The sequence below is a fragment of the Podarcis pityusensis genome (assembly GCF_964106645.2).
Source record: "Podarcis pityusensis genome assembly, chromosome: 2".
In the NCBI taxonomy this organism is placed as follows: domain Eukaryota; kingdom Metazoa; phylum Chordata; class Lepidosauria; order Squamata; family Lacertidae; genus Podarcis; species Podarcis pityusensis.
Genome location: NC_138029.1, coordinates 77,596,125 through 77,623,298, shown reverse-complemented (window position 1 = coordinate 77,623,298; position 27,174 = coordinate 77,596,125). Strand labels below are relative to the sequence as shown.

General features: G+C 38.5%; 2 protein-coding genes across 3 annotated transcripts in view; one reads left to right on the top strand and one right to left on the bottom strand.

The window, feature by feature from the left end:
• The window catches only part of CENPP (centromere protein P), a 158,362-nt gene that overhangs the window by 70,824 nt on the left and 60,364 nt on the right, over nt 1–27,174 (top strand). The window lies entirely within an intron of this gene.
• ASPN (asporin) lies at nt 55–19,437 on the bottom strand. Its single transcript, XM_080994225.1, has 8 exons — nt 19,069–19,437; nt 14,904–15,190; nt 14,020–14,132; nt 11,378–11,591; nt 9,276–9,386; nt 4,212–4,305; nt 2,432–2,570; nt 55–1,462 (listed from the first exon to the last, which is right to left on the bottom strand). Exons 2-8 carry the CDS (start codon nt 15,169–15,171, stop codon nt 1,265–1,267), a joined length of 1,137 nt encoding a protein of 378 aa, XP_080850351.1. The 5' UTR covers nt 15,172–15,190; nt 19,069–19,437; the 3' UTR covers nt 55–1,264.

Here is a 27,174-nt window from a genome sequence, read left to right as displayed (position 1 = left end):
GAAATCTGTTGGACAGGCTTTTGGATAAAACATGCCAAGAATCAGGCTGCAAAGTTTACAATAAGTAGTATATTTTTAATATTACTATTTTACTTAAACTGAATAGGAAACAGCATGACAACATTAAAGGTTTCAATCTAGCATTTTAATGGACACCATTTAGAATTTTTAAATTCTCAACTTCCTGTTTATATGAACAGCACATTAAATCTATAGTCAAGATAGCCACTTTTATACAGTCCCATCATTAGTTATTCAATCATGATCAAACACATTTTGCATTATATGGATTCAGCAAAGTTACAGTACTCAAGATGTAATATGGAATACAAGGTCAGCATACAATGACAGTGATCCAGTGGCTGTGGTGTACACACACAGCTCTGTGCACACAGGGGCTACTCCTTTTTCCTCTGTAAACTAAGTTTGGTATGCTACACATGTTTGGAATTCCTGTCCATTCATTTAAAAAAATCCCTTTGCAACAGTGTACTAGGCCCCTATGACTGCAGGTCTTTTCACTGTGTCCCAAACTGCCAGCTTGAGTAATTATTTTTACAGTATATAACAATGGTGTATTTGTACTGGCCTGCAGAGAATTTTATCATTCCTTTAAAAAGAAAAAAAGTTATAGGATTTCTACATTGTTAATATTTAGCATACATACACCTTTGTTACCAACAGAATATATAGTTTTCAGGAGAAACTACATGAATAAATACTAAAGGCTTTGAGGCTTGTAAGTGTATGGTATCAATCTTGCCTTTCAGCTTACTACAAAGATATACATATTATCTAACCTGACCTGATGTATTTTACCAACAAATTAATACTACAGTACCTTTTAAAATTTCTTCTTAGCCAGTTTAGTTTACTTTTGTTAACTTAAAAGTTCACAATTCCCCCTTGAAATCTGATAAATACCTTTACAGGATACGTTTGCAATACAGAAAAAAATATAGGTTAATCAAAAAAATGTTTCAAAATTTTGCATTATTTTCTGCTAAGAAAAACATAGTTTATAAACATAGCTTAGACAACAATGATAGGAAACACCTAATGATAAGTTTCCAGTTTAGGGTTCAGGAGGCCTTTTATTCTGGAAGATATGTAAATTTAACATAAGATTAGAATTTTATGGGATATTACATTAGTATTTTATAAAGCAATTGGACAGTATAAAGTTGTCCATCTTCAACAGATTTCAAGTATTATATTGCTAGTTTTAACATTGCAATTTGAATGACGTTTTGGATATACACCTTTATTTTCCATAATTTCCAATCTGCACACTGTTTCTATTTAATATGCAGCGAAATGTTCCAGGCTGGATATCCCAGTATTTAACAGGATTGTTGAATAAACTTATGCCACTATATAACGTCTTCTTCAGCCTTCCTCCTGTTGGGCAAAAATCATTCACTCCCACTTTTGAAATACTGTTAGAATGAAGAAAGACAACCTGTAAGAGGACAGAAAGAAAAAATAAATATTTGACATATCCCATGACTACATTAAATTGCATGTGAAGATTTGAAATATATGCTAATCCTAGGTAAAAGTGTATAGATTGCAGCCTTAGATATTTGCATCTAAAATTCAAAGGGGAAAGTGAGGTTTATATTGATTTATAGAAAAATATTCAATATACTTTTAATGTTTAATTTTTGATACTTCTTAGATATGCTTTTTGAGGACAAAAGGTAAAAATTGGGGGAAATTGGGTTGCCAGAGTCACTATGATAATGAAAACACAAGTCCAGATGTATCAGTGGTGATAGTTTTGGAATTAAAAGGGGGCGGATATGCCAGTTTGAGATGGGGAAAATGGAAGAGTTTGTAAACTTCTGTTCCTGATCATGTATCCATGTCAGGCAGTCAGGTAGTATTGCATTTACACTGGGACTTAACTCTTAGCTTTTGGTAATTGCTGCACATGAGTGCATACTTACATTAAACCCATGTCTTGACCGGTTTTTTAAATAAAAAACCATAAAATATATTTGGCTGGATCCAGATACCTGTACACAGCTGGGGATAGGTGGAAAGTGAAGTTCTCATCCTTCTCCCTGCCAGCCCCTAGAGCCCACTGAAAATGACATCCCCCCCGAGAGTCAGAACACCCTGCTAAGTGGGGGGTGAAGGGAGAGTGAAATTTGGGCATAGTCTCCTTTTTTGTGCAGAGCAGAAAGTTCTGCACTCTAGTCCACTCCTCTAAAGGTCCCATGCCACATGGAAAGTATTTTCTGGGAACTCGGAACACTGGTGGTAGCAAGGAAGTTAGGTTTTCCTGCCCCCATCTGTGGGCTAAAAACTGAATCCAACACATTTTTTAAAAAACGTTTATTGTATAGATTGACAATACACTGAATAAGTAGGACAAAAATGTCAAGAGGATAAGATTTTAAAAGTCTGCTGCATTGTGTATTACCTGCAGATACTTCAGATCTGGAAAACCAGAAGGCACTTTTTTTAGTTTATTCTTCTCTAGATGGATTTCTCGTATATTTGGCATATTAGCAAAACTGCCATTTTCCACATCTTTGATTCTGTTGTTTCCTAGCCCCAACCTAAAGATAAATGTTAAAAAAGAGTACCTGAGACAATATGGTTTAAGATAACACTAAGAAACCATTTAACATACTGTATAGAGAAGTGAACATTTAGAAACAGTGGTTAAGAAGTCTTGGCTTACTAGCCAAACCCATAATTTGGTTGCCAGTGACCTACCCTTCCCACGATCCTGTGCAGTGTACAGAGAATTTAGAGAAAAGTGGGGCACTTGCTATTGTACTCAAGTCTTCCAGAAAGAATAAGTGGTACCTTGATGCTGATACCTCCGGCAAACAGAAACCCAATGAGAAAGTATACAAAAGTATGTTTCAGAACATTGTAGTGGACACTGACCATTCTCAGCTTTCATCATTAGTCTTTATTCTGTTAAGAGTCTATACTTAGCATCTGATTCAAATCTCATATTCAGTTGAAGCAAGAGCTAATTACAGAGGTAGAATTATATATAGGCTGTCTAATCTGATGCCTATAACAGAAGGAGTTCTAATAATTAATCATTCTGATAAATCAAGACATCCAGTTTTTTGAAAGGTCAGTGGGTTTTTCTAAGGCTTCTTCCATCCCCTCCCTCTCTATAGCAACTCTGCCTTCCTTATGCTGCTCCCTGGACAAACAAACAATGTCTTATTTTCAGCCAGCTGCTCTCTCTTTTGCAACAATGCTCATATGGAAGTAATCCAAATCTCCAGCTGACCTCATGTGCAGCCTAAACTGGCAATTCTGTTTGAGATCGAAAGGCTTGGTTATGTACACAGGTTTCTTGACGTCTTTCTTTCAAACAACAGTCTCTGTACTCTGTAAACGTACTGTATAGCCCTCTGAACTGTAGCCATTGTCCTGAGTTTTCCTCACACACCCTCCCCGTTATTTTATTATTTTCTCAAGATAGGTAAACCTGTCTTCCTAAAATCAGTTGCACTGGGCACTGTCTTCTGAAATTACTTGGTGAAACAAATAATGAGAACTACTATTCACCAGGTCTTTAATCTTACTTTTTTCTCTCAGTTGTGCTGAAGCTGTCTTTTACTCACCATACTTTGGCTCAAGTTCCCATTTGCTCTTCATATTTTTCAATTTAATTAAATTAAACAGCAAAACAAGTTCATGGTAAGTGCTGTTTTTTCCCCTTAGCAATAGCTCTTAAGGACTTTATGTGTGGTGAGTCTTACAAGATAAAGGCACTTTAGTTCAGAGACTGTAATATAATCACAATACTGTCCACATCTTAGTGAAGTAAAAAAAGCAAGGTTTAAATTAATTTGAGTGAAACAAATGGATTACACAGCCACGCTTCCTTAAGCAATGCCCATATAGAAGCTGAAATGGCTAAAGTGTTGCATGGAAATTTAACAGCTTGCTGTGACCTGTTGCTTGGACCATGACACCAGCTTTTTGACTATGTTAAATGCCACATGAATGAACAAAAGGACTGGCCCAGTTCCTACATAACTGATCAGATGCCAGGTACACTGAATCACTTGAGAAATGTTCCACCTTGAAGTGCCCTTATTTTTTTTTTAGGAAATATTGGTTGTTTCAATCACTGCACCATTCCTCATAGTTTTAAAAATGAGAAAATCCTAAAATGTTTACATAATATCAAATGTTTGGAAAGAATTTTCCATATTAAGTGTTACCTTTGAAGGTTTTTATAACGAATAAAATCCTCGAGTTCTATTGCAGAAATTTTGTTGCCATCTACATGAAGTTCCAATAGACTGGAAGGCAATCCTATTAGGGAGAGACACACATTAAGTGTTTAAGCTGGACACAAAGAGTTTCAAGAGGCAATGTATTAATTGTGTTGAGGAAAATAGTTTGTTCTATTTCATTTGCAGGACTTCTGCCTTTAGCATTAAGATGTTATTTTTAATGCAACTGATAGAAAAAGTCTCACTATTGTAAATAATATTGTGCAGAAATTTCTGCGATAAGTTTCTGGAATTTTTCTATGCTGTCATTCCCTTTCCTACTATTAGATAAAAGACCTAGGGCAAATTATTATTAGGGTGGTTTTTTAAAAAAATCTTGTTCAATTTATTGCTTAAGTTTTAGACTGCAAAACTATAATCCGGGAGTAAACGTGATTGAACTGCATGGGACTTGCTTTTGAATAGGCATATATAGGCTTGTAGTGTTGAACAGCAATCCTGTGTACATTTTCCATGGACTGTTTTGGACACAGTGGGATTTACTTCTAAGTAGAAATGCATACTGTCAATTAATTAAAATAAGTGACTTAGAGAGCAATCCTAACCCCTAGATCTGCTGGCTAGAAGGGGCAAAATGGGGCAATCATACTTCTCCACATGGCTGGTGTGTGTGTGTGTTTGTGTTTGTGTGTATGTGTAATATGCTCTGGAGGTCACATATACATCAGCAGAAAGATTTGATGGGGTAGACTCTGAAACAGAGGGTCAGAGGCAGTCTTGGAACTGCTGGGAGACGAAAATAAAAATAGGCACTCTTTCACCTCCTGACCTAACCACCATAAGCCAGCAGGGCTTTGCAAGTGTCCATCACTTCACCCAGTTAGGATTGCTGTATTTCCATTCACTAAAATAATAGTTTTGGAAGAAAAACACTCCTTTAGAAAAAGATGATTCCTGCATGTGTAGCAGTGGGCATGCATCTTAGAAGAGACACTTCGTCCTGTGTGAGTCCTCTAAAACACTCGTGGTTATGTGTTAAAAATCATACATGATTTGTTTAAAATAGCTACCAAATTAATTGGCAACAATTTTTTGTCAAATAGTTTTGATTTAACATTAACAAATAAATGAGTAATATTGCATCCATAGTTCTAATTTACAGTGGTGCCTCGCAAGACGAAATTAATTCGTTCCGCAAGTTTTTTCTTCTTGCGAGTTTTTCGTCTTGCGATGCACGGTTTCCCATAGGAATGCATTGAAAATCAATTAATGCGTTCCTAGGGAAACCGCCTTCAGACCAGGTCCGGGGACAGTCTGTCCCCCGACCTCTTCTGAAGGCTGGGGGGGGGGAACAAGGGCTTTTCTTCCCACCCCCAGCATTTTAAAAAACCCCGGGACAGCGGAGGACTTCTCCGCTGTCCGGGGCGATCTTAAAATGCTGGCGGGCGGCATTTTAAAATCGCCCGGGACAGCGGAGGACTTCTCCGCTGTCCGGGGCGATGTAAAAGCCCCTGGGAAGGCAGGCAGGGGGGACAAAGACTTTTGCCCCCCGCCCGCCTTCAGAAGAGGTCCTGGACCTCTTCTGAAGGCGGGCGGGGGGCGAAAGTCTTTGCCCCCCCCCCCGCCTGCCTTCAAAAGCCGTCCGGAACAGCGGAGAAAGGCGCTGCCTTTCTCCGCTCTCCCGGGAAGGCAGGCAGCGGGGAGCAAAGACTTTCGCCCCCCGCCCGCCTTCAGAAGAGGTCCTGGACCTCTTCTGAAGGCGGGCGGGGGGCGAAAGTCTTTGCCCCCCCCGCCTGCCTTCAAAAGCCGTCCACGATAGCAGGAAGCTCTTCCCTCCTATCCCGGACTGCTTTTAAAATGCTGGCGGTGGGGAGCAAAGCCTTTCGGCCCCCGCCGGCCTTCCTGGACCTCTTCTGAAGGCCGGAGGGGGGGAAAGGCTTTGCTCCCCACCGCCAGCATTTAAAAGAGGTCCCCGGAGATTTCCCTATGGGCTTTCGTCTTGCGAAGCAAGCCCATAGGGAAATTCGTCTTGCGAAGCGCCTCCAAAACAGAAAACCCTTTCGTCTTGCGGGTTTTCCGTCTTGCGAGGCATTCGTCTTGCGGGGTACCACTGTATCTTACTTTATCACAACAGCAATCTGAAGGTACGTTAGGGTGAGAGTGACAAGCCTAAGGTTACCCAGCATGGTAAATGGAAAATATATCTCCCTATATGTTGATTCTTGCCTGTTGAGATCTGTTCAAACCATATCATATTTTGAAGAATCTGGGATGCAGGAATAGGGTTTCCTTAGTCCTAGGGTTATAAAGTATGTCTATGAGTGGCTTTACATGCATACAGGCATGACACTGCAGACAGCATTGTGCACCGTGGTGCCTTATAACCACATAACCCACTTTATTCATAAGTGGCAAGGACACAACATCTAGTGTTATAGTGGACCTGCATATATTTGTGATATTTCAAATGTTATAATTTCACTATGTATCTTTTGCTAGACTTTTGAGTTTGCCCTAGTACTTCCTAAAATGGACAAAACCAGATACAGACATTGTGTGCAATTTCTCAGCAGCTGATGAGCAAGTTCATTTTTTTTCCTAATAAAAATATGTGATAATCATCACCGCATGTAGGATTTTTTCCAAAGGATGTAGGAGCTGCAATTTTATATTTGTCAAGGATATTATGATAGCATAGGCTATGGAAATTGTAAGCATAATAGTATCCTTGTTGTGTTCTTTTCATGCTGATCTGCAGAATAGCTTTCCAAGTTAAATCTAAGCAGCCACCCATACTTCAGAACTGTTGGCCTCTGTATTCAGGGAATAGCCAAAAGTTGTTTCTGTGGTGTGCTTTAAAATTAGAGATGGAAGGCATTTAGTACTTCTAGATTCCAAGAGCTTTCTGTTTATTATATTTAGTTATCATTTTTTGTGCAGTACCATGACCTCAAGCATGCTTCTAATTTCCATAGTGGCTTAGGAAAATATTAAATCTCCAGTGCTATTACTTCTGGCAACACTAGTATGAAAATACCAACTAATAGTTTTCTTTCCCTACTTTTTTTAGCATGCTAATATTTTTCTAGTGTATGTATTCATGTTTTTTCTGGTCATTTGTTGGTAAATTAAACAAAAATGTTTGTTCACACTTGTTTGCCTGCCAATGTTAATTTTTACTCAGAAGGGAGAATTAATGTTTTCTCATTAACATTTTCTTGCATTGTGACCCTGAGTTTAGTCAACAAAAAGTCAGGTGGGTTTATAATCACCTAAGGCTGCAAGCCTACAGTTAGTAACTGGGAGTAAACATTGCTAAACTCAATGGGACTTACTTTGGGGTAAACATGCATAAGTTGTGCGGTTACTTGTGTTCATTCAGGAACTGGGAAGCAAAGAGGATTTCAATTCAGGCTGATTTCCTGTGTTTTATGGCATGTCATGAAAGGATGTCTTGCTTTCCCCATGAGTTTTTATTTAGAAGGCAAATATTTCCCGAAAATGGTACAAGGAGCTAGTAGTTCTCTACCCTCACTAAGTTGTTATAACTAGTTTAGGAAATTATTTTCTGTAGAGGTCTATGAATTCCTTCAAGTTGTCATAATAATGCCAGAGAAGTTTGCCTCTTTAGTGACTACATAGTGAGTATGTATCCCTGGCTCATTACTAGATATCTCAACAGCAAAAGAGAACTCCTGGGACATCAGGACCCTGGGAAAGGTGGGAGGTTTTCTCCCTAGACCATCTCAAGAAGCGGTTGCTGAGGTTTCTTCCTTGCTTAAAGAGGAAGAATAACATAAACAGACCATACTTCCTCATTGACTTCTCCTGAGAATATTGATTACTTCTTCCTGGAAGGTGGCCCAGCTCTGGGCATCATGCCTTCACCACTGTGCTAATCCTAGAGTCAGTGTACACTTCAAAAGGAGAATTCTGGCTCTTTAATAAGACTGACTGCCAGGATGGCCTTCAACAACATGTACCATTCTAAAAGAGTATTTCAGTTGTCAGCTGGCTTCAAACAAGCACTGGAGCAATGTTTCAGATTGCCTGCCGGTTAGCCTTAGTTTTGCTTTAGTCTTGCCCCCAGTTCCCATAATACATTGCCCCAGGTTTTTATCCCAAGATAACAGCTATTTGCTGTTGCTTGTCCAACAAGACAGACAAGTCCTCTGTCTAGGACTTGGATACTCTACAGCTTTACCCTCTGCCACTGTGCAGTGACACCTCTATGAACCTGAGTCATGAAAGGAGATAATGTATTATCAGTTCATCTGTATTTCCAAATGATCAGGTTTCCTAGGTAGATAGTCATTAGAGTAGCTACAGTAGTGACCCTCAGGAAACACCTACTTCTGGGATTTCTCAGAATTTTAAGGCACTTAAGAAAAAAATGTTCCGTAGATTCCGGTGTATTAGGTGACTGGGCGTATTAGGCGACCTCCCAAATTGGCAGCTGCAATTTGAGGGTTCGTCTTATAAGCCCATTGCCCAATACACTGGGCAGCAACAGGGGGCGGGCTCAGCTCCGTGCCAGGAGAAAGCCACCCGGCATGGAGCTCAGCCTCCTGCTTGCTGCTGCTGCTTCAGAAGCAGCAACAGGGGCGCACTCAGGGAGAAAGCTGCCCGGCACGGAGCTGAGTCTGCCGTCCGCTGCTGCTGCTTCGGAGCCGCCGCCACAGCAGCAGCGGGGGGCGGGCTCAGCTCCGTGCCACCCATACCTGGCGTATAAGACGACCACCGACTTTGGAGAAGATTTTCTGGGGTTCAAAAGTCGCCTTATACACCGGAATCTACGGTATATCCTTTAAATATGTGCTTCCAAGTTTTTTGCTATCTGCCCAGGTATCTGCATATTTTGGCCGTTCTATGGGTGATCCTTGGTGTGTCCATAGGCTTCTGATGTTTATTATGCATTGTAATTAAAAAGTATATCACCACCATTATTTTTAATTCAATCAGCATAATACCAAACTCAAAATTAGAAAGCAATGTACATGAGAAAATGTAAGATAAAAAACCTGATTTATATAATAAAAAAGATCATACCTTTAGGAACAGAGTTTAATTTAGCTTCTGCAATTCTTATATGATAGACTGTCACACCTTCAAAGGCCCCAGGTTCTATTCCTTCATTATCAATAGGATTTGCGCTCATCTCTGCCAAAAGAATAACAGTTGTGGCTTGTGAGGCTGTAGTTTTTAAGACACCTTTCCTTGGTTGAGGCTTTTACAGCATTAAGAAATGAAAGAATGTCTTTAAACATGTGTAGCACGATTTCCTCCATTCAGAAATATAAATGTTCTCTTCATACTCATAGGTATGGGTAGTGGCTTCCATGTGAAGGCATGACTCCCAGACAAAGTTGAGCTCCAATGTTTCTTGCTTAGAAATTAAGCCATGTCACATGGCAGAAATTCTTGAAGTCGTGCATTGTTTTTAAGGAGAATACAACCAAAAACCAAAGCAATGCACATCAAAGCTTCTAAAATGTCAGGGAACACTTGCTCCTAGTTGCATACAATTCTTTCAAAAACTTCAGTCAACCTTTCATAAAGCAAACATTTATCAAAGATGGAAATAATTAATTTCCACAAGATGTGATACCGACCAACTTACATGGCTTTAAAGGATTGGCCAAATTCAAGGAGAATAAGGTTGTCATTGGCTGCTAGGCTTGATGACTATATGCTATCTTACTCCTTGGAACTTGGAATAGACATGTAAGTCTGTTCACTAATTCTGTTGTTGGTGAAGTTCATTACGGTATGATGAGTTATGCAGCGCAACCTAGTGTTGGAGCAGAAAAGTGTCCAATAGAAATGTACCTCACTCTCAGGATTCAGTTTACTTTTCTTCCTAATTTGAGTAGTCAATGTCCTTTATACTATACTCCCTGCTGTCTCTCCTCAAGATCATGACATATGCTATCTTACTCTTTGAAACTTCTGCATAGGCATGTAAATTTGCACCTTCAGTCTGCTTTTGTAGCCTTAAGCTGCAATCCCCTTAGGCAGTAGCATGCATCTGAATACCAGTTGTTTGCCCTTACGCATGCTTGTGGAGATCCTTGGAAGATAAAAGTGGTATATAAATGTAATAAATAAAATAATGTTTGATTATGTACAGTGTGCCTCCCATCATGGAGTAAACAGAACCTATCTCCATATGACTGTGATAAGGAAGGGCACTTTCCTGGATTTAATTTTTTTTAAGGGATGGAGGAGATAGGGTGCCAGGGTGAAATCCACACTTTTTATTTTACCTGACAAACCTTTCCTCAAACATTCTTACAAGAAAACAATGCAATATATCAGTTCCTTTGTTTGTTCTATTGGGAAATGGCAGAATCTTCCACAGTGAGGGTGGAATGCAGTTGTACTATCCCCTTACATTCAGTTTGTTGTATTTCTAAAATGTTTAAGTAACCTGGCAAGACACTTTTCTTGACCTTACTTGCCCAAAGTGAATCACCCCTCTAAAACATCTTATTTAAAGAATAAAAACAAACTAGTCATCTGAAACTTAGGAGCACCCACACTTAGGAATATGATCTCAGTATTTGTCATCCTGGTGCAGATGAGAGTTTGACCACTTAGGCATGTAACACAGAGCAGGAGAGCGTAGTTGGAAAAACTCAACCAGCTGGGACAAAGTCTAATACACACAAATGCACACAGTTTGCTCAGATGGGGTAGGGATGTATGAGAGAACCATGCAGTAACTTGGGCTGCCTGCCTTGTTTCTGTGTGAACTGTAGCCAGACAAGAAATCATTCCCACACAATTCACTCCCATGTGCAGGTGATGGTTTGTTTTTTTCTCTGCCCTATAAAGCAACCATTCTGTTTGCATTTGCTGGGTAGAGTAGAAAATAACAGGCAGCCAAAAAGGAATCTGAATTCTACCTACAAAGCTTGGGCTAAGAAAAAATAATCTACTATTGGGAACCATTTGCTCAGCAGAAACCCCATGGCTGCATTTGGATGCAGACAGCTCTGTCTCAGCTCTGTTTCTGAGCCTTCCTTTCATCTAGGGTTCATTTAATCCCTGATTTCTATCACACTGCTGATGAATGAAATAATACTGTACTGTAGTTTGCTTCCCCCCTGGTGTTATGCAACAGCTTGATTTATAAAAAACACACTTACCTAACACATGTAAAGCCTTCATTCCTTTAAATGCTTCTTTGTGTATCTTTTTCACTTTATTATCATGAATTCTTATCTCAGCTAAACTCTTTGGCAGATTTGCTGGAATCTCAGTTAAGTGATTATGGGACAAGTAGAGGCGCCGCAACTTTTTTGTTGATTGAAAGGCTTTGGGGTGGATCTTGGTTATTTTGTTGTTGTTCAGTGCAAGTGCCTAGGCAAAATGTGAAAAGGTGAAGTTAAAATATTTATTTTATTTTACGTCTCACATTCAGAAGATGTCATATTTTTTAAAACTGCATATATGTATTTTGCACATTTGAATTCAAAAACACCATCTAAGCATCAGAAAGCTACAAAATGAAACGTGTGTGTCTGTGTGTGTGTGTGTGTGTGTTTAGATTTGAAGAAGTAACAAGTAACAAGAGGGAGTGAAATCAGTCAGGTCTTAAGAATGGGAAGTAAGAATTAACATTTAGTTTCACTTAGATGTACTGTCAAAACGTAAGCTGTATCCCAACTGTGTGTGTGATTGTGACAGAAGTCTTATGCCATGGATAGCTTTAGAGCTGAATTTTGCAAGATATTTTGGAACGGTCCCACAACTGCTGATGCTGCTTAGTGAAATTATGCAGGGCAGTGCTTTCCCAGAATCCTGGTTATGGTCCATATTGATTGTGGTACTTAAAATGGGAAAGGATCCAGTGTCTCTGGATCTGTACCACCCAACAGCCCTCCTGAACTATGACACCACAGTGTCTATCTCACTGTGCAGCTCTTACCAATTAGCTGGCAGATCCTGTAATTAGAACACTGAATGCTATACACCACAGTGGTAGCATTAAATGCCATATAGCTCTGTTGTCACTTGGTGTTTATAAAATTTTTGACAGGGTGGAATGGCAATTCATTTGCCACCAAAGCAAATTGTATATCAAACTTCATGCACATCATGTCCTTGCTCTACTCCCAGTGTTACTCTCCCTCTCAAACGCAAGTTTGCGTGAATGGCTTAGTCTCATTCAAAGCAGGGGGACCAAAGATGGTGTCTACTGTCCCCCTTCCTTTTTTCCAGTGGTGATAGAAAAATCACAACTTCTAAGTAAATTCCAGCAGAACTGGACATTAACTAACCTGAATCAGAACTTTGTGTATGCTCTCCCCCTTGAGCATCAGGTAAGAATTTAGAACATCACGTGGCTGAAACTTCAGTCAGGTGACCTAAGGTACTTTGGCATGCCTATTCCCAAGAACTTGAGGCAGCTGAGGAAGAGGAACTTTGACCCTTTTCCTAGAGAATTGAATGCTGAAATCTGTGCTTAGGGACAGACCTCTCTTGGTCTGGCAGAATTGCCACCCTAAAAATGTGTTTTTCCCCCATTTAGTTTCCTGATTCCAGTACCAATCTTAGACATTTGAAACAATAATCACAATTGCAAGAGGGCTTTGTAAAACATGTCCATCGCTGACATGTGTCTAGCATTTGCTCAATAAGGAATATAGCCCTTAGGCTGGAAAAAGTTTCCCAGTCCTGTTCAGTGAGATTTCAAAAAACATGTGTGCTAGTTTGATTTAAACAGAAGGCTGTATGTTGGCTAGGCACAATATTTTGCTACTGGTTGTCAGTAAACAACAGGATTTTGCATTAAGCTATGAAATGTTTATTTGTCTTAAAAGACTGTAGTCAATTTATTTATAATTCAAGTGCTAGGCTAAACAAAATGTATTTCTTATATGGCCAAGAACTTTCTGTTAGTTAGGCGTTCAACTGGCCATTCAGCTGGAATCTAAGACGCGGGAAAGTTTATACAAAAAATGTATGAGATTTTCCTTACTTCGGCATATGAAGACATCTGCACTCTGACATAAGGGGAGGAATTCAACATGAGCTACAGCAGTCTTTCCATCAGTGCAACAATTTCAGCTTGCCAGGCAGAACGATCCCCTCTCTCCTTCCCCTTTGTTCTGGGAGTTCTCCTGACACACACACACACATACCCTGAGCCAATTTAAGGGGCACATAGTGGGAGAAGAGAGCATAAGCCCCATTGCACTAGTGAAAGTCCTTGCACAGGCTTCTACGGCAGGACTCATTAGGGGTGAATTCAGCCCAAGATCTGTCAGTTAATGGTGAACTGAAGGTTGTCTGTAGTTTAGGTAAACAATAAACCAGGAATATTGATCAACTTTGTGTATGGAAAGTGTTTTTTTCTGTGCTTTAGATAACAAATACAGTGGTACCTCAGGTTACAGACGCTTCAGGTTACATACGCTTCAGGTTACAGACTCTGCTAACCCAGAAATAGCACCTACTAACCCAGAAATAGCACTTTGCTTCAGGATGAGAACAGAAATTGCGTGGCGGCGGCGCAGCAGCAGCAGGAGGCCCCATTAGCTAAAGTGGTGCTTCAGGTTAAGAACAGTTTCAGGTTAAGAATGGACCTCCAGAACGAATTAAGTTCTTAGCCAGAGGTACCACTGTAACTGACTTTTCCCATAAGTGTTATTGATCTTTTCTCACATTGCTTTCCATACATTTTATGTTGATGGCTGTCAGGGTAGAAAACATCAACTTGACATAAGATAGATTGCCATAGTCCTTGATAGAGACAAATACTAGGAATGCTAGAAAGCAGACTTACATGTAGCGATGTGAGTCCTTTAAGATCATTCTCCTTGACCTCTTTTATTTTGTTATTTTGAAGGTCTATCATGCGAGTATCAAAGGGAATATTCTTTGGTATTGAGGTCAAACCTATTAATTAGAAATAAAAAATAAATATTCATCTACAAACAAAATACCCTTTAATCTCCATTTGTTTGTATTATGCTGAAATGTTTGTTTCAGTTTTGCAATAATTTAAAATGTTTTGTAACCATTAATTCCAACTTTTGGGTATAGCCAATGTTACTCATAGTAGACCCATTGATATTGCTGGGTCTACTCTAAATATGAATTGGTTGGCTATCACCCCTTCCAACTATCAGTAAAATCTAATGCTGATTGTGCCCCCTTCTCCTATAACAGATGAAGCTATATTTAGAAACCTGGAATCAGGTTTCAGTTTATCAGAGAGTTCAACATGGGCAAGGTAGCATCCGATAAATTGAACAGATGAGATTCTACTGAACTCTTACAAAAAGACTGCTCTGGTGGCATGGTTATGCTTTTTTAAAATGACTTTATATCTAATTAGGCATAAGATTAATCTAAAGCTATGCTAGAGATACACAAGAAAGTAACAGATAGCAAAGCAGTTCTTTCCCTAGGCTTGTGTTTATTTTTGAGGTGTCCAAATAACCCTAATACCTTGGTGATGGCAGCTGTTGAAATAATTCTGGTTAACATATTAATTTACTGAATAGACTTTTATTGAACTCTATTTCTGGGAAATACTCTTAGAGTTCATAGGCTCTAGAGAAAAAACTATTATCACCTCCAGATTGTGCCATTTCAAAAAAGTGTGTGAGTATTACAAATAAACAACATAGATCCAATGAAAATAAAGTACAGATTTATTCTTACCCAAATCTGAACAGTGTACAACTCTCAAGTAGCATTGACATCCAAAGGGACATACAGGAAATAAATCAAAGGGTATTATGGGTGCCCTAGTTGGAAAAAGAGAATTGTCATCATCTCTGTCATCGTCATCTTTGTCGTCATCATCGTCATCGTCATCAAGGTCTTCCATATCCATGAGCATCATGTTCTTGAAGGTGAAGTATGAAGGGCTTATAAAAGGCTTAGCAGAGCACAAAGCCAAGAGGAGGAGAAGCACATATTCTCTCATATCTTCAGAGAACACACTCCTAGTAAAAAATACAAGCTAGTTTGTAATTTGTTTATGCATTTCCTTTCTTTGTATGCTGTTGTCTGGAACTTCTTCTTAGAAGTTTGTACTTCCAATATGAAGTGTTTCCCTCTTGCAGCCCATAAAAATGAATTTCCCCAGGATGTAAGTTTTCTTTAATGGGGCCCATTTAGATGCTTTGATGAACTCATGGCCTCATAGCCTGGGTTTGAAAAGAAATACTACAAAGACTTTGCGTTTGCCCTAATGGCTTTAGAGAGTTTCAGCCAATGTGCACATAAAGTGGCTCAGATTTCATTCCTAGTTCTCAGGAACAACTCCTTGGACAGGGGGTATTGACTGTATTGTGTTGCATTATTTGCACCTTAATATCCAATGTACCAACTTGCCAAACTTTGGTTTAGCAAGAACAAACAAGTGTTCAGTTATCCAGAACAAAAACTGAAGCCACTTTGCTCCTCCCTGGTCCTGCAGCTATCATTCTATCTAGGGCTATACATTACAGACAAACCCAGGTTTGTGGCTTGTCTTGCTACAACCAGTGTTTGTTCTTATTTATTGCTTATGGCTTGTTTGTGGTAGGCAAATTGTGAGCTGCGTTATGGCTTACCTCAGGGTAGCCATGACTTAGCTCCAGATAGCACAGCACCAGCATGACTGTGGCAGGAGCAACACAGCTGCATTTTTAACCCTGGGTTGCTCATACTTGTGTGCCATAGTTTGTCTTAATATTACATGAGAACAAGGCCAATATGACACTGTGAGGTGTAGAATTATTTGAGATTTGCAGCCGTTATATAGTGCATGAAGATTAAAACTAGTGTATTGTTACTTGGCAGTATTGTATTAAATTGTCTTAAGAAGTCCAGGGTTCTTGCTGAATCAGTGAAGTGAAATCAACAAGGGAAGGGAACTTTATGAACTACCGAAACTCTCATACTTCTCCATGAACTGCTTCCACTTGCCCCTCTGAGGGTGTGTACACAATTACACTCTCATTCTTTGGAATTTTGGAATTAACTCATTCAAGGAAATGACACTCTTATTATTCCATATGCCTAGCATAGCAACAAAGAATATTGTGGCTTTTTAAAGGCTGGCACATTAATTGCAACCTAGCCTTCATTCCCAAAGTTTATTTAGTTGGATACAACTTTATTAAGTGATTTTTATAATGAATCCGTGGATACATTTCTCATCCCTCCCTCTCTGAAGGAACTATTCTGTTCCATTCTATATACTTAGGCACCCTCACAGCAAAACAGAGCAGCTTTCAATAATGTTTAAAACAAATCTGTTGGCCTGTATGACTTTCTTCTTACTGTTTCGTTCATAGTTGCACAGATAAGAAGCGCAAGCAATTAAATAAACAGACTATGTGCTTTCATTGCTGTGGCCAGATTGTCTGAAAAGGTCCCCATACCTGAGGATACACAAAGTTTTAACCAGAAAACATTCAGCACCTGATGCTGGGGGCAGGGACAGCAGCACTGCTACTTTATTATTATATGGAGTTCCCTCCATATGTATGCTGTGTGAAGGAAACTTCTGTCCATACATGAAATTAAGGAAATCTCTCCTTCCTTGCTAATAAAACTCTGTGGCCTCTGTTACTATTGTTCAGTTTTCTCCTCAAGGCAATAATTTCTTCCCATTTCACTTAGAGTAATTTCACATATAATGAAGATGCAAACTCAGCTCTGCCACTGAGTGCACACTCAACAAGAAACTACAGCCAGACACAATTCCCAATGAGTAAATCAGCATTTACCTTTTTAGGTATATACTTAAAATATATAAAAATGTATTATGGTCTAAAAGCTAAATGTGAATTATAATATGTATTCTGACCCTAACAGTATGACAAACTCCAAACACAAATCCTGAATGGCTGGTGGAAATGCAAAAAAAATGGCATTCCTTTGAACCAAGTGATTGGTAAATGAAATAACACTGAAACCTAACTACTTTCTCAACATCTGTAATAGGAAAAAATACACTGATCTCAGAGCTTTTGCATGCTGTTAAACTGTGCTGTTGACATACTGTCTTAACAGTAGGAAAAGTCCTAACTAAGCCCCTGGTCTTATGGGAAAAACTTCCTAAGTATTTTATTTTGGCACAGGAAATCATTATTTTAGAGAAGGTAGGGAAACATTGTTTCATGCTGCCAATTTGGCCAGAAGTATGTTGTAACTTCAATAATTAACTTTACATCAGAAAGTTGAGTTAGATTGATTTGAGACATTGGGGATATGTACTTCAAGTATATATGGAACATAAAAAGTAGTCGGAATATGTTTTCTGTCTGACTTTTGCCAAATAATACTCTTGATTTGCTCTTGCTTTAACAATGTATGTATACAGTTAAAAACTAAAGCTACAGGTTTACATGTACAAAGAAAAACCACAATGGCCCCTTTATCAAGACAAATTAACTTTTATATGTGGAAAATCTGAGAAACTGAGAGCACGATTCTATGCTAAGAAGTAGATGTGGAACTTGCTTGTAGGCAAGTACTGATAGGATTGCAGCCTAAGTGACTTTCACAAGATAGCAGCCTTACTATCAAGTCAATACCCTAAACTTTCTGATATATTTCTTTCTGCATAAATGGTAGGGTGCCACACCAAGTATTAATATTTATAAATAAAATTACTCAATAGATTAGGATTAGAACACAGGTGCTTTTTCCACATTAATACTTGGTGCAGCAGTCAGTGCTCTTCCTTATATAGTATTTTTTAAATGCTGTCTGTCAGGATATTAGTAGGTAACTCATGTGCAATTATGCAAAATTTAAGGTACAGTCAAAATAATAAAAAGTACTAGGATGGAAAGCATCTCAATTATATTAAAATAACCAATTATAGAACAGAGTGTAAAAACAATTATTGGGTTGTATGCAAACCTACAGTGAACACCATTTAGTTGTCTAGTGGCAAAATGCCAGTTGCATAATATTATAATATTTGGTACTTGTTTTCATGACAGAGCTGACACTGGAGTGTATTCTAAATGGTTAAAAGGCAGATTTTAAAAGTGCTAAAAATTTCCATTGTCTAGAGCAGGGTGCTCACACAACCTTGTCTCTAAATAATGTAAATCAGTAGCAAGAAAATGTTGTTGTTTTTTTGTGAAGAGCCATGGGAAATTCTTGTGTTTGCTAGTAACCCCCAGTCATTGCTCTGCACAAAAACAGAAACCATGGAAGGAAAAGAGGAATCCTGAGCAGTGAGTTAGTTATAAACTTAGCATCTACTAACCTTTCATACATTCTCCCAGATAAATTGATTCATTTAAAGCTCTTTTGTGTTTATAATATCTACAGCATAAAGGTGAAACATTGCAGAAATGTTTACTGTATAATATTGGAAGTCAAACATTTTTTAAATGCAGAGACTTGCTATGTCTTGGAGGGGAATTAACTATGTTCATCTGTTCAAAACATCAAAGAAGAGGCACTTTATACTGCTTCCATGTTTTTGTAAACAATTATTTGGCAGTGAGTTTCTTCCAGTTTGTTTTGCTTTTTTGGTAAATATCAGATTCTGAATGCCTGGAAACATTGCTAAATTTAAAAAATATCATTAAATGTCTATAAAACTATATAGGATGCTATTTTTTCTCTCCTAGATAAATATAACTGTGCTATGGTAGACCAGTTCAAAAGGTACAGGTTTCCTGTTTTCCTTTCTTCATACAGTTCACAATATAAAAGCATTTCTACTACAGTGTACAATCATCTAATATATCCTTTAAAATACTGAACAGTAGTCAATTAGCTTACATTAGTAATGATAAAAGCACATTGTTAAGTTACAATGAGAAAAGTTTTTTTTAAAAAACAACAACAACCCAAAACTAAAACATACCTTTCTGGTTTGTCAAATTCTTCTAAAGATAAAAATCCACCTGAGAAGTTTATATCAAGTTCCTTACTATATAGAACTCAGATTCAAGCCTGTAAAATGAACAATAAATAATAAAAGGGTAAAAAAAAATCGCTTTAAAGTTCCCGTTCCTTCTGGCACTCTGGGTGATACTTGAATAAACTGCTTCTGTAGATTAGTCTATCTGAGCACTGAAGAATGATGTTAAGAAAACTTGTTACTACTCATGTGTTTTTCATCACTGCTTGTATCACAGCCAAAACTTCTAGCTTAATTCTAGACGTCTAAGCAGAAGATGTGGTTAAATTTGAAGCTTAATAATGCATGGCACAAAGCCAGTGCAAGCCCCATATGGTTCATTCAAGTCCATTTCTGATGTGCAAGTACACACCTCATAAAATTTCTGCAGTGTGCCATTTCTTACATGAATGAAGACGTCTCCATCTTTCTACCTAGGGCAACCTAACAGTAAATGAATTATTCTATCTTGGTTATATTTAAGGGGATATCATTAGAGCTGAAGGCAGAGGTATTTAAATAAACAGCTATGTATTGGGTTACAGGATGATCATATAGAGAGAGAGCTATGGCAGTGGCTCTCAAGCAAGGTGCCCACTGGGGTGCATAGTGAGTTTGCTGACACACCCTTCTCCCAAAATGCATCTAGTTAAAGTTTTGCACCAAATACAGCCACTTACCTCACTTAATGATTACTGGGCAGAGAGAGGAAAAGACCACCACTCCATTTACACACACATTCTTAGTCAGCATAAAAGAAGTAGGACATCCAACTGAACTGGATTCTTTGAAGAGACCAGCATACTATGATTTTTCAGTATGCTCCAGCAGATTGGTTGGAAACACGCTGCTCAAGATCCTACAAACTGGTCAACAAAGTCCAAACACTCAAAGGAACTTCAGCTTATGTTTCTAAAATAGTAATTTCCCATGCCACATAACAAATATCTTTTATAACTTGAACTTCAAAAAGCACATTATGAAACAGCAGGGAGAGGTCTTTTCCCTCTCTCATAACTCATAAGCAGGGAATGGATACAACAACCCTCTCCCATACATGATCCCTATTCTCCAAGTTGAAAAGAATGGAGATTCGTTATGTGCTTCCCAATGGCATCTGATTAGCCATAGGATTAAAAGGACCTTGAACTGATACAACAGGGCTCATGTTATGTTATGTTATGTTATGTTATGTTATGTTATGTTATGTTATGTTATGTTATGTTCCGAGAAATAGTCAAGAATCCATTCAAGATGCTCAGGGGAACACCAAGCACACCAAGCAAGAGTAGAATGCATGCTGAGCCTTTCAAGGAAGATAATTCCATGTGGCTGTCCCAATGAGTTTACTGGGAAAGTTCCTTTTATGGGGACAATCTACTCACTAGAAAATTTAACAGCAGGGTAATTTGTACAGGTGTGTCTTAAAGTAAGACTTCTCTGCACTTTAATAGCATCTTAGAATGACATAGCATTATCCATAGTTAGATAACATAAACGGTAACATAACAGAGCATTGATACTAAAAAAAAGAGAGACACTGATGCTCCATGCTCCATGATGGACTGAGGTAGTCCATCATGACAGCTAGCCATTGATAGCCATAATCTCCATGAATTTATGTACCGTATTTTTTGCTCTATAAGACTTACTTTTTCCCTCCTAAAAAGTAAGGGGAAATGTGTGTGCGTCTTATGGAGTGAATGCAGGCTGCGCAGCTATCCCAGAAGCCAGAACAGCAAGAGGGATTGCTGATTTCACTGCGCAGCGATCCCTCTTGCTGTTCTGGCTTCTGAGATTCAGAATATTTTTTTTCTTGTTCTCCTCCAAAAACTAGGTGCGTCTTGTGGCCTGGTGCGTCTTATAGAGCGAAAAATACGGTAATTTTCCCATCCCAGGATGCAGAAAAGTAGGTGAATCTGAACCTGCACCTTTCTTCCTGCTTGAGGCAGATTTTTACCACCAATGCTGGGGAACCAGAAAGCCTGAAGCAATTGAGCTACCCTTGTGGTAGTGTGTGTAGTTCTTCGGCTTAGTTCAATATATTGTCCTACCTCAGAAATGTTGTCTCTTGGGTATATGACTCAGACCCAGAATAGATGCAGAGTGCGCCTTTATTTAAAAAACAAACAAAAACAAAAGCGCAACTATGCAAAATCTAAGCCTGGCCCTTAGTTTTGCTAAGATGTACCATCTCAATAAGGAATACTCTCTCATATAAAAAGCCTTCTGCATATAGAACACTTACAAGTTAGGGACACAATTGCTTTTTTAATTCAGTTGTAGTGGAGCAATGGAGACAAGTTTTTACTACTGTCTGGGGATAGGCAATTTGTGGTAATATCACAACTTTTATGGTCTGTTTTTTAGTATATCTAAAATCCTTTGCTTATTAGGGGCTACCACACATTTTTTTCAAAAAATTGCTTTGCACAGGTAACTACCATAGAGTGATCAAAATTTTCAAAAGTATGGGGTCTGTGGCTTGGCTTTTGAAAAATAGGGGGTCCTCAGTAATTAGCTAGTTGGGAACCACTGACATAGAGTATTCCCTCACAACTCCACTTCTCTGCTCCCAAAATTGAGCTTCCCAGTTCTCACGTGTCTGTATACCCTTGAAAGATAATAAACACTATCTTTCAAGCTAACTCTCTGCTCAGAGTCTGACTTCTCTGGCTGCAAATATTCCCTCAGGGAGGATTTTATACAGCTCAGAGATTATGCTGTTATGAAGTCCAATGCCAGGAACCAAACCTCTCTTTCCCTTTCCCTCTCAAAGTGTTGTCTCTACCCCTTTCTGGCTAGCCGTACCCACAGCCAATCAGAGTGAAGCTCTAGCTCAGCATACTGAGAGCTATATCACTCTGGTAGAGTTTTGCCCATATTGTACCATCAAACTTCACTTTACCTGGGCCATCTGTCATAGTAAGTGACAAGGTTTAGCTGCACTTGTGATCCTCATCCTCCTTCCTAAGGCAAGCCCTGCTTTGGGAGCTGCATAGTGAGTCCTTTACTTTTCAGTCTTTCTTTATTTCCACTCAAATACAGCATAAGATTCTGAGATCTCATGAGTTTTCTTGTCTGTTCCCAGTTGCCACAGTTAATTCTTCCAGCCATGGCCAATTCACCTCCATCAGGTCACAACAACACACTGGTATTATTGGCAGATCCTGCAACAATTGGCCCAGTGGGTAATCATCTCAGCAGACATTACTATAGTAGAGTAACAGAGGTCACATTTGGGGAAAATAATCAGATAACAAGTGTCTCTTCCATAATTTGAATGATTTTTAGGGCTTAGCAGAGAAGTTACATAACTTGAGTAAAGCAATAATCAGACTAATAATAGTGAGCAAACCTTGTGTATATTAAGCCTATTTTTTTGTATTAAAAAAACTTATTACAACAACAGCTGATTCTAGTTAAATCAACATAAACTAATCAAAATGCAGTTTCCTAGCAAATCAATTCAGAATAATAGCCCTGCTTTAAAATAGTTGACATTATGGCAGAGTATGCTCCAAATGGACTTTTGTGTAATATAAAAATGCCATTAGATTATGCAATAGTAATATGTCAGTTAGTGTCTATAAATAGCAGCCATATTTGGGGTTCCTGTCCTATTGCAATATGATTAGCACTAGTACACACATTTTAAAATCTCAAGTATCTTTTCATCCATTTTCTTTAAATACTCATATAACATTTGCATTACATTTTTAAAATGATATTTCCATATGAACATCCTGCAATACATTTTTCGCTGATTTCCCCCCATTGTTTTTTGATGATACTAGCTCCTGAAAATACAAATTCTCATTTTTGAATTGGGCCAAGATGATTTAATATGACATAATTTTCTAGTGATATGTTTTGACTTTAGTTCAGTCTGGCTTATTTTAAAAAGCTGTACATTGTTTATGTTGCTTGACTATGGAAAATCCATTATTTCAGAACTGTAGTTATTTTTTGATCTTTTACCAGATGTCAAAAGGAAAAAAAAATAACATAAACATTTACATAAACACAAATACTGCACAGAAGCTTTTTTACTCTTTTATTTATTAATGCATACTTAAACCTTGTTCAGAAGTTTTGGCTCATTCTCTGTAACTTTTTTTTCTGTTTGCACTGTAAATTCAATGCTTTTTTTAAAGTGTTGGACGGATGACTATTGTATTGAAATATGCTGGTATGTTGGGTTAGAGAACCAGAATAAACGCTGTACACTCAACCGCACAATACATTTTTCTAAAGTTTTGCACCGAGATGATAAATATAGCTACTTGAAATTTGAAAATGTTCCTGAAAGCAAGCTATGCTTGCTCTTGATTGTCTTGTGTACTGGTCATGATTCAGTGCTCTCTGGGATCAGTCAAGCATTTTGATTTGGTGCTTCATTCATTAGTTGTCAGTCCTTTCTCACAGCTTAAGCTGTTCTGGTGATTTTTAAACAATAAGAAACATAGAAGTCATGAAGTTAACTGCATGCAGTTCCAGCAAGAAGGCCAGGCATGATTTGTGAGGTACAGTGAGGTTTAGAAAGAATCATGAACGGACAAAAGGAGAAAATGTAGTAATGAACTCTCATGTAGGAACTTGTAAGATTGATATATTGAGGGCTACATTCCAGTATGAGAAAAATGGTGAACAAGAAAGATAGAGGCTGTAGTATATAATCTTTAGTAATCCATGGAAAGATATTGAGAGGTAGTTTGTGCAACACAACATATTTGTGCAAGAGTTTTTGCAAACAGAAAAAAATGGAGAAACCACTTGAAGCATCCACTGTGTCGAGCTATTTCAATTGCTTTTGTTTGATTTTGATAATAAACCTGATTTGCAATGGGGGTTGAATAATTTTGATTGCAACTGTATATTAAGTGTACTAAGGTAAGGTAAGGTAAGTGTTGATAATAGTTAGGACAAACTGAAATATCAGTAAACAGAAAACAAGATATCAAATGCCTGTGTTCCCTATTTTCTGTCATACAATGAATGCAAGAAGAACGGACTGGAGAAGTAAACCATATATCTACAAGTGTGAGAAGTGTAATGCCATCATGGAATTACTGAAACAGTAGTAAGAGTACAGGTGTATGACTGGTAGAGCACCATTGTGATGAAATGAATACAATCTTGAATTTGGGCCATAGAAAATTGCGTTCTGCTATGAGGATTACAGAGTAGCCTTGGGAAGAGTAAAGTTTTTAGATAAGCTTGCATTTTTAAAAATAAAAAGAAAGCTTATTGAAGATTGAAGCCCCATTGGCCAAATATCAAAGGAGGAAAGGCTAACTCGCTCAATAAATGTAAAATTTTATTGTAAGTCGGAGGAAAAATGAAAACCAAAGAGTTGCAACATGTCTTTTTTTGGCAGAATTTCATAATTTAACAACCAGATTTATAGAGGATGTTCCAGATAGGTAGGTTCTGGCTTGTCCTACCATCACAATTAGTATCAAGAAGTTTGATTAGTGTCTCTGTCATCTATTTTCTTTTTAAATTTTATATCCCACTTCTCACCATCTAGGTCTCAAAGCAGTAGTACACGTGGCGACCATTTTAGACATGTCCAATTGATATGCGACCGCCAACATGTGGGTCCTTTTCTGGACCCAAAAGAGGGAAGAATGGGGATGGAGCAGGCTTATGTGTGTTTGACCAATGTGAGTGTTGACCCAGAATGCAACCCCCATGGCAGTGCTTTGTCTCTAGAATAAAAGGTGCCGGTACTCACCATGAAGTTGTACAGTAAGTGTCACACTTTTTAACAACAACAAAAAGAGGTGCTGGTACTGCGTACCCTTGAGTACCGTCTGGGGGCACTGCCCCACGGAAACATTCAGTTGCCTTTACTTAGAACCACTGTTCTTTTGATTAACAAGTAAATGGGGTGAATCTTATCTGAGCAGGTCATCAAAAGTTTCCAGTATATAGGCTTGGTTTATGTCATTCATTGGTTGCAGGAAATGTTCACTTGGTGTACTGTAACTGTATTTGTCATGTCCTCTTCCACTCCCTTCCCAGAAGTATCAAATAATGTTGGTATTTGGACAACATTTTTGGGTAGCATTATTGTAATTTAATGGAGTGCTTGTTCGTATTTTATGCTTGCGTGGCCTGGAAAAAAATACCCATTGCTTTATAAAAGATGTCTAAAAAGCAAAAGCTAACAATTATATGATTCTTGAAAGCCAAGAGTTTATGTTACTTCTATTTTCGTTTCCTTTTTGTTTACCAGCATGAAGACTAAGCCATTGGGGTATTGGTCTCTGAGCATGCATACATACATGAGCTAAATAATACTCTTCTTAAAACTTGGCTCCTCCTTGAAACCATGCAGTTGATTATATCTGACTTTTATCTAAGATATAAAACAATAATGCTTAACTTATAAACCAGATACTTACCTCCTCTAAAACAAAAATCTAAAATATCATTTGATTAGGAGGTATGTGGACTATAGAATAAACTAGTAATTTACTGAAAATACAGTGTTCTGCATTTGTTCTTTCACCAGAATTGTAAATATTTATATTTCTGTGGGAGAATTACCAAACATAATTGTAGGGAGCAATTCAAAATCACATGCATAAAGTAGTACGAAAAAATGAAGTAAGCAGAATCATTGGCTGCAGCTTCTGGGCCTTATTTTATCATCCGTTTTTTTTATTTGGTTTCTCAGTTCTGAGATTAAACTGGGATACAATCTTTCTTTATAAGGCGTTAAGAATTTGGTATTCATGAGCACTCAGGTTTCTGATTTTCATCAGTGGAAGAACTCAGCCCCATGTACACGGTGGAATCTGTTTGTTTGTTTATCTATTTAGGGTTTGGTATCCCACTTTTCAGCTCAAACATGGAGATGCCCCAAAACAACTAGCAAAATATATAAACAATTTTAAAATGCAATAAAAATGCAATAAACTCTACAGAACTAATAAATAGCAAGGAAGCCAAAACTGGAAAAATGTTTAAGCAGAAAAATAATTAAAAGCACACTGGACAATAAAAGTATTTAAATGACAATAGAACACTGGCAAAGTAGAAGATAACCTAACCTTCTCATGCAGTGAGGTCCACAGCCCCATTCACCCATCATGGTAAAACATAGTCTGAAACAAACCATGGCTTACTGTGAATAAGCAGCATGTTAGTACACACTGCTAAGATTGTACATGCCCCACTTCTCCCTTGCTTCTAGGTAACTTGGTCCTAATTCATTACGGCATTTAAATCTCATTGAGGCGAACTGACAACAAATGCAACCAGTATAACAAAGGAGCGAGAAGCTCCTGAAATGTACCACCAGTCAAAAGTTTAGCAACAGCATTTGTCACTAGTGGAACTTTTTGAACAATTTTCAGTGACAGTTCTACATAAGGCATAGTTACAGTAAAGGTAAAGGTAAAGGGACCCCTGATCATTAGGTCCAGTCGTGATCGACTCTGGGGTTGTGGCGCTCATCTCGCTTTATTGGCCAAGGGAGCCGGCGTACAGCTTCCGGGTCATGTGGCCAGCATGACTAAGTCACTTCTGGCGAGCCAGAGCAGCACACGGAAACGCCGTTTACCTTCCCGCCAGAGCGGTACCTATTTATCTACTTGCCCTTTGACGTGCTTTCGAACTGCTAGGTTGGCAGGAGCAGGGACACAGCAATGAGAGCTCACCCCATCACGGGGATTCGAACTGCCGACTTTCTGATCAGCAAGTCCTAGGCTCTGGTTTAACCCACAGCGCCACCCGCGTCCCTCATAATTACAGTAGTCCAGTCTAAATGTAACTAGTGATAACTAATGTAACTAAATGTAACTGACTGTCGGCCAGGATTGACTGCTCCCGGACTTAGCGCATTTGATGCACCAGCAAAAGCTGAAAAATATGTGCTAGTGGACAGCTGCCTCTTGAGCATCAGAAACCACCCCAAAGTTGTGAAGCTGTTTTTTTAAGGGAAATGCAACCATATAAAGTCACAGTACCACCCAGTCATTAGGTCAGTGGCCTTACTACAAAGAACACTTCTGTATTGTTCTAATTATCTATCACTAGCCTAAGGCAATGGCTCAG

Coding starts and splice junctions, on each gene's coding strand:
- ASPN (XM_080994225.1), bottom strand. CDS start 15,171: ATGAGAGAATATGTGCTTCTCCTCCTCTTGGCTTTGTGCTCTGCTAAG. Junction 14,133..14,903: donor TGTACACTGTTCAGATTTGG/GTAAGAATAAAT, acceptor TCTAATTAATAG/GTTTGACCTCAATACCAAAG. Junction 4,306..9,275: donor ATTAAACTCTGTTCCTAAAG/GTATGATCTTTT, acceptor TCTCCCTAATAG/GATTGCCTTCCAGTCTATTG.